This window comes from Kryptolebias marmoratus, linkage group LG23 (assembly GCF_001649575.2).
Source record: "Kryptolebias marmoratus isolate JLee-2015 linkage group LG23, ASM164957v2, whole genome shotgun sequence".
Classification (NCBI taxonomy): Eukaryota; Metazoa; Chordata; class Actinopteri; order Cyprinodontiformes; family Rivulidae; genus Kryptolebias; species Kryptolebias marmoratus.
Genome location: NC_051452.1, coordinates 4,389,093 through 4,397,255, shown reverse-complemented (window position 1 = coordinate 4,397,255; position 8,163 = coordinate 4,389,093). Strand labels below are relative to the sequence as shown.

General features: G+C 44.3%; 1 protein-coding gene across 1 annotated transcript in view; it reads right to left on the bottom strand.

Moving 5' to 3' along the window:
* Positions 1-7,769, bottom strand: part of zgc:114181 (uncharacterized protein LOC619255 homolog) — a 30,160-nt gene extending 22,391 nt beyond the window's left edge. Inside the window, exons 1-2 of the mRNA XM_017434398.3 lie at positions 7,637-7,769; positions 6,624-6,734 (exon numbers count right to left, since the gene is read on the bottom strand). Coding sequence (XP_017289887.1) covers positions 6,624-6,734 — 111 coding nt within the window. The 5' untranslated portion in view covers positions 7,637-7,769. The remainder of the gene's footprint in view (positions 1-6,623; positions 6,735-7,636) is intronic.
* Between the last annotated feature and the right edge of the window lie 394 nt (positions 7,770-8,163).

The following is an 8,163-nucleotide window of genomic DNA, read 5'->3' as shown; positions in this document are numbered from 1 at the left end:
GCTACGGTAGGAAAATCTGACGAGGAAGCACAGATCGTCAGAACACCGAACGCACACTGACCGACGTCATGATGTCATTGATTTAGTTGTTTAACTTTCAGTTCTTCNCCTCGACTACTCTTGAAAAACATTTTTGTTGTCTGCCACCCGCTTAACTCCCGAAATGTTCCACCACATTGCTAATGCTGCTCCTCAAATTGTTTCTTCTTCTTCTTCTTGATTTTTATTGGTGGTTGGTNAAACAACTGAAGGAATCAATACCGCCACCAACTGGTAAAGAGTGTCTGCTAAACTTTTCTCCTTCTTGCATTTAGCAGCAACTCGAGCACATTGCTGCCCCCTATATGTCAGGAGGACAAATAACACCTTTCTGTTCAAATTGCCAACCCGCCACAATGGCGTGTGTGTTGATCAAATTCACCCGCCACTTCAAATATTTACCCGCATTTGACCGGTGGCAGGTGCTAATTTCCACCCCTGGTTTCCTGTCTCACTTTTCACCTGTCCTCTGCTCAGTAATTCTCTGGTCTGCCTGTCACGCCCACCTCACCTGTTCCTCATCATCTCCCACCTGTAACTCATTTTCCACTCACCCTCAGTTTCTTTCCATTCAGTCCTTGCTGGTTCATTCCTTTCAGTCTGTCGTTTGTCATCCATGCCTCAGTATTTTTCAAGCCACATCCATGCTCCTTGTTCCTTGTCTCCCCCACCATCGGTTAGTAAGTTTTTATGATTTTGTTTTTGTTGCCATGTCAGCTTTTTGCTATCTTACTTTTGTTATTAAATTAGTTTTAAGTTTTCTAAACCATGAGTCTTTGTATTGGGGTCGCTACACTCAAGCCTAACAACCACCTTGAGTTGCAATTTCAGCTGCAGGTCTTTTGGAGTTTGTCTCTACCAGTTTTGAACATCTAGAGACTGAATATTTTGCCCATTCTTGTAAAATAGCTGCAACTCCGTCAGATTTGATGGAAAGCGTCTGTGAACAACTGTTTTCAAGTTTTGCCACAGATTTTCAATTGGATTCATGTCTGGTCTTTGACTGGGTCATTCTGACACATGAATATTCTTTGATGTGACCCATTCCATTGTCGCTCTGACTGGATGTTTTGGGGTTGTTGTCCTGCTGAAAGGTGAATCTTAACCCCAGTCTCAAATCTTTTTCAGCCTCTAACAGATTTTCTTTCAGGATCCTTCTGTATTTAGCTCCATCCATCTTTCCATCAACTCTGACCAGCTTCTGTCCCTGCTGAAGAAAAGCATCTCCTCAGCATGATGCTGCCACCACCATGTTTCCCAATAGGGATGGTGTGTTTAGGGTGATGTGCAGTGTTTTAGTGGTTTGCATTTAGTCCAAAAAGTACAATTTTGTTCTAATCTGAGCACAGCAGCTTCTTCCACATGTTTGCTGTTTTCCTACATTACTTGTGTCAAACTGCAAACAACACATCTTCTGACTTTCTTTTTTACTTTTATTATTAACCTTTATTTAACCAGGCAAATCCCATTGAGATCTCAGATCTCTTTTTCAAGGGACATGCAACTCTGCAGCTCCTCCAGCATGACCATGGCCTTCTTGAGTGCCTTTCAGATTAATGCTCTCCTTGATCATCCGGTCAGTTAAGGTCTTCTAGGTTTGCAGTTGTGCTGTACTCTTTACATTTTCAGATGATGGATTGAACAGAGCTCTGTGACATGTTCAACGCCTAAGATATCATTTTATGCCGTTTTATAACCTGCTTTAAACTTTTAAAAAATGTAGCTTTTGTCGTGGATGTGGAACACAGAACAAGATCTTTACTACTGCAGAGTTAGTTATAAGGGGGTCATGGGAGCTTGACTCACTGGTCTACATGTGTTCTGTAGAATTGACAAAGGCTTATGACTGTGTTCTTTGAGGTATTCTGTGGAGAGTTCTGCAAAAATGTGGGGTGCCAGGGTCACTTTTAAGGCCTATTCAGTCCCTGTGTAACCAAAGCAAAAGTTATGTCTGCATCTTCAGCACAAAGTTGAGCTTGTTCTTGGTTACGGTTGGACTCCATCAGGGATGTCTGTTTTCTCCAATCCTGTTTGTGGTGATCTCAAGGTGCAGTTGTGGAGAGAAGAGTGTCTGGTTTGGGAACCTCAGGTTCTTGTTTCTGCTTGTTTCCGTTGGTATCTTCTGCTTATGACTTTCCAAATGTATTGGGGCAGTTCACAGCAGACTGTGAAGTGGCTAGGATAAAAGTCAACTCCTCTAAGTCTCAGGCCATGGTTTTCAACCAGAAAAAGGTGGAACGCTCCCTCCGGGTTGGGGATGAGTCTCTGCTACAAGTGGGGGAGTTCAAGAATCGTGGAGTTGTCTTTACAAGTGATGGTAGGATAGAGTGGGACATGGATTAGCAAACTGGAACCTCGCCCACATTAATGAAGGCATTGTTTCAGTCTGCTGACATAAAGAATGAGCTGAGGGTTGAAACATAGATGTACCAGTGAATTGAGGCAAAGCTCTCAATTCACTGGTACATCTATGTTTCAACCCTCATCTATGGCCATGAAGTATAGATCATGACAGAAGAAACAAAATCCTGGAAACAAGAGGCTGAAATGAGCTTCTTCCATGGGCTCAGACTGAGATCGTATTCAGACCTGACACATTTGGTCCGCTTTAATCGAAGCAGAGTTCGTTTCCAGCGTTGGTTTCGGACTTTTTGTGCAGGTGTGAATATAGTCATGCGAACTCCGGTGCGGATCAAACAACCGGACCGAGACCCGTTTTTTGAGGTGGTCTCGGTCCGCTTCCAAACGAACTCTGGTGAGGTTCGCTTCTGGTGTGAATACAGACCGGACTTGAACCGAACTAACTACGTAAAGCATGCGCCTTTTTGGACTTCACGGGCCACCGTTGCTAGGCATCAAGGGACAAATAGCATCATTGCTGCTAATGCTAACACTACCTCACACATTTGCCGGCACCGTTCCAAAGTTAGAAGTAAAACGTCATTAAACCGACGTTGAATGAGCTGCTCTTGAATTTCAAAATGGTGCTGTAATTGTACCAACAGAACGAATGTGCACATAACAAATCCAGCAACCAGGACCTCCATCTTTATTTCCAACCGCTGCCCCCGTCTTTCTGTCCAATGGGAGCAATGACCGTCACCCACGTGGCTTTGTTTATAAATTATAGTCCGCTTACAAAAAAGCACAATGTGAATGCAAACCGTACCAAACGAAAAAAATAAAGTCCACTTTTGGTCCGGACCAAACAAACGGACCAAAGGACTTTCCTGGTGTGAATACACCCTTAGAAATAAGATGAGGAGCTCAAAGTAGAGCATCTACTCCTCCATATGAAAAGGAATCAGATGAGGTGGTTCAGGCATCTGATTAGGAAGCCTTCAGGGCAACTCTCTCTGGAGGTTTTCCGGGCATATACCACTTCTCTCTGGCCTGAGAACACCTTGGCATTCCCCAGGAGGAGGAAAATGTTTGCCTCCTGAACCTGTTGCCCCTGAGACTACCACAGATAAACAGAAAAAACTGGACGGACGGACAGATGGAAAGAACCTAACCCTCCTATAAACTTCTCAACAACTCATTCCCTGACCTGGCTGGTCTTTGTGATGCTGTTTAATAATAATGTTCTGTAACAAAATTTGAGGCCTTCACAGAACAGCTGTATTTATACTGAGACTATATTCCACAGAGGTGGACTTTATTTCCTAATTAAGTGACTTCTGAAGGCAACTGGTTGCTCTGGATTTTAATTTGGGGTCTTAGCATAAAGAAAGATAAATACAAACACACCCCACACTTTTCAGATTCTTAATTGTAAAAAGTTTTTGAAAACTCCAAGCGGTTATCTAGTGCTGAACGGAACTACGACGTCGGCGAAAGAGAACTGCTGGCGGTCAAACTGGCTTTGGAGGAGTGGAGACATTGGCTGGAGGGGGCCAAGGAGCCATTCATTATTTGGACGGATCACAAAAATTTGGAGTATTTGAAGACGGCCAAGAGACTAAGCTCTTGTCAAGCCAGGTGGGCTCTATTTTTCTCCAGATTCACTTTTCACCTTACCTACAGGCCCGGAGAAAAGAATGGAAAGGCGGACGCGTTATCCCGAGTCCACGAGGGAGACCAAATGGATAAAGGAAATGAGTCTGAGGAGTTTATCTTGCCCCGTACCGTACGTCTATCCATCACCAGGTTGGAGGAGGATCTCCGTCAGGCTCTTCAGGGTCATCCATCCCCTTCATCGTGTCCCGCTAACCGCATGTTCGTTCCGCCGGAGTTAAGGAGTCAGGTACTCACGTTCTGCCCTAATTCAAGACTGTTTTGTCATCCAGGAATCACCAAGACCCTGTCAGTGGTCAAGTCCCAGTTCTGGTGGGACTCCCTCAACAGGGACGTCCGGGAATTTGTGTCCGCCTGCCCTCAGTGTGCCCAGTCCAATGTGTCACGTCGTCGTCCAGTGGGGTTGTTACGCCCACTTCCAATTCCCTCTCGACCATGGTCACACATAGCCATGGACTTCATCACAGGTCTGCCCATGTCTTCTGGTAATTCTGTGATTTTAACTATCATCGACAGATTCTCAAAGATGGTTCACCTTGTTCCCCTTAAGAAACTCCCCACGTCCAAGGAACTGTCTGAGATCATGGCGAGAGAGGTATTTAGGCTCCACGGTATACCTAAGGACATAGTATCTGACCGTGGGCCTCAATTCATTTCACGATTCTGGCAAGAGTTTTGTGACCTATTGGGAGTTACTGTCAGTCTCTCTTCAGGATTCCACCCGCAGACTGATGGACAGGCGGAGCGGGCCAATCAAGAGGTTGAGACAAAGCTCTAACTACTCTGCTCTAGCGAGCCAGCTAAGTGGTCCGCCAACTTGCCCTGGGTGGAATACGCCATGAACTCTCTGCCTTCTGCCGCCACAGGTCTCTCCCCGTTTTACACGGTGTATGGGTTCCAGCCTCCCATCTTCACCCTCCAAGAGAGAGCGGCTGGGGTGCCTTCGGTGTATGCTGCAGCCCACAGGTGTCGTCGGACCTGGGCCAGGGCCCGAAAAGCTCTGCTCAAGATGTCGGCGGTGTACTCCTGCGCAGCGAACCGAAGGTGATCCAAGCAGCCGGATTACCAGCCAGGGCAGAAGGTGTGGCTGTCGACACGAGATCTTCCCCTCAGAGTCGAATCACGCAAGCTCTCGCCCAGGTTCATCGGTCCATTCCCCATATCCAAGATCATCAACCCCGTCGCCATCAGGCTCCAACTACCCAGGGCTACCAGGTTCCATCCCACGTTCCATGTCTCAAGAGTCAAGCCACTGAAGACGTCTGGACTCAGTCCCTCCTCCAGACCCCTCCACCCGCCCGGTTCATCGATGGCAGGCCAGTCTACACCGTCAAGAGGCTCCTACGTTCCAGACGTTGGGGTCGAAGCATTCACTACTTGGTCGATTGGGAGGGATACGGCCCAGAAGAACGTTCCTGGGTCCCCGCCAAAGACATTTTGGACAAATCTTTAATAAAGGACTTTCACAGGGCTCATCCGGGTCAACCAGGCGGCCCGTCAGGAGCCGGGCCCTTAGTGGGGGGCTCTGTCACAGTTTCATCTGTTCCTGCCACGCCTCTTGCCTCTAGTCATGCCACAGCCATGTAACTTCCCACTCCCAGTCTCAAGCCACGCCTCTGTTTCCATGCCTACGCCATTAGTCTCATCTGCTTCACCTGTTCAAGCCTGTATATATACTCATAGCTCCCAGTCATGCTTTGCCAGATTATTGAAAGCCTTCAAGACAGTAGATGTCCAGCGTACTCTCCATGACTTTGCCTGATCACGACCCTTGCCTGTTTCTCGACCCACGTCTCTTGCCTGCCCCTTTTTGGACACCTTATCGGACTCTGATTCCTGGTACTCGACCTTGCTACGTTTCTCTGGACTTCGCCTCTTGGATTTTCCCCTTTTGGATTTGGCTTCTGCTTTCGGATTTACTGGTATCGACCCCCTGTCTGTACTTGGATTTCCCCTCTCGCCTCAGCCTCTTTTTGACATCCCCGTTTGGATCCGAACATCGGTTCACGGAGGACTTACCTGTTCCGGTCCCGCTTCCTAGCGGTCACGTGAGTGTCCAGTCCAGAGACTTTGTTCCTGCTATTGGTCCGTTGACAATAAACATCTTAAAACTTTGTCAGTGTGCGCCTGTTCTGAATCCTGCCAAGTCCTGCCTTGTCAACTATGTATTGTTTTCCTTACACTTCAGAATTACAGTAAGTGCTACCTTGTGTTGGTTTATCACATTAAATCTCAGTAAAATACTTTAAAGTTTGTGGTTGTAAAGTGGCCAAATGTGGAAAAGTTCAAGGAACATCAATACTTTATCAAGGCACTATACTTCTAATGTATAAAAATGTGTTTATTTGTGTTGAAGTTGTATTTATCATCAGCATTTCATATGCAAATAGATTGAATTTTCTAAATAATGTCAAAAAGCCATCATGGACATTAAAGTCCAAAGCAGGTTTTAGTAACAGGTAATGACTGTGTGCTGTGTGGTTTTATGAGGTAGACTCCAGCACTTTCAGTCTCTTTGAGTCCAAAGCTGAATGCTGAAATTAGAACAGAGATAGAATCATTTTTACCTCAACATATTCTTCTTGGTGGCTATCAACATACTGTGCCAGTTCTGTGTACTGGAAAGCATGAACAGAAGAAATGACCAGCAGGATGGAGACCAGAGCCAGAAGATTCATCTGTCAGAAAAGTCACAAACCGAAAAAATTAAAAGGAAGGCACACATATCATCACCTGCTTTATTCATATTAGAGTTTTAGACTAAGATCATCCTATGCTGAGAAATAATGGAGTTGTAACCAATGGGTCAAACCTTAAAAGTAATGATATTTGGAGTCCCATGCAATATTACAATATAATACACCAAAGTGCTGTACACCAACAAATACAAACATGAGAGGTAAAACACAAAGAATTCCATAACAAGAAAAAAAAACTATAAAATCAAATAAATCACGATCAAAGCAATGAAACATTAAAACAATAAAACAATTAAAACAAAATAAAACATAAGCCGACATCTCAAACTGACTTAAATGCCAAAGAGATAAAAATGTGTTTTAAGGGCGGATTTTAAAACAGGAAGTGAGATTGTGAGATTTAAGCTCTTACCACATAAAATATTTGCTCAGTGTCTATAAAACTGGCTGGTGTATATCCATCTTGAATTTGACTGACTTTAAAAGTTAATCAGTTGTAGATGTATATCTAATGATTACAGTGGGAATGTAAGTTAATTTAAATCCATCCTGTGTTTCACGAGATATTTAGCCAGAAAAAGGGGTTAACTCTAAAAGTTAACACTAACATTTTAAGCAAAGATCGTGTGCAATGTATCGCTCTTACAGTGTGTTTTGTGAATGACTCTTAGCTACAACCACACCGAATGTTAGCACATATTGACTACACGCAAGCTTCAGCCTAAAAAGCTTCAAGTTCATCAAGTTCATCATTTCTAAACATGAAGTGATCTTAGTTTAAAACTCTGGTGTGAAAGGCAGTGGGTGATATACATTCCTTTAAGGAAAATTCTTTTCTTTGATTGTTTACAACACAATATAATTAAACAAAATGTTCTTACCTTTGTATCTGATGGATGTGTGACAGTCTTCTCAAGCAGACAGACTGTGGCCTCTCCTTTATACACCACCCCTCACAGGGGCCCCCAGGGTCACACTGTCAAACAGTTCCTGACAAGGGTCAAAGCAAATATTTTTTTCTTGCTGACAGGCACAAGAATTAGGCTCCAATCTGTTGATCCTGCTCCAAGAATGTGCAGGGGGAGAGGAGGAAGGACAGGGAATGCAGTATGAAAAATGTTTAATAAGTGACTTTCACAGAACGCAGAGGGGTTTCTCTTATTCCAGATTAGGCACATATCCCACTGTGCTTAACTTTGGAAAGTTGCTATTTAAGATTAGAACACAGAGATTAGTTTCTCTGAAGCATTTTAATCCCATCAACTTCTAATATTAATTGGATAAATTGTCCTAAGTTAGGTAACTGTTCTTTCCTTGTTTCCCAGTGGGATTTGACTGAAATGTGCAGTTGATGGGGGGGGGGGGGGGGGGGCACTAGAGAGAAAATAAAAAAAAAAGAAAAAAAAAA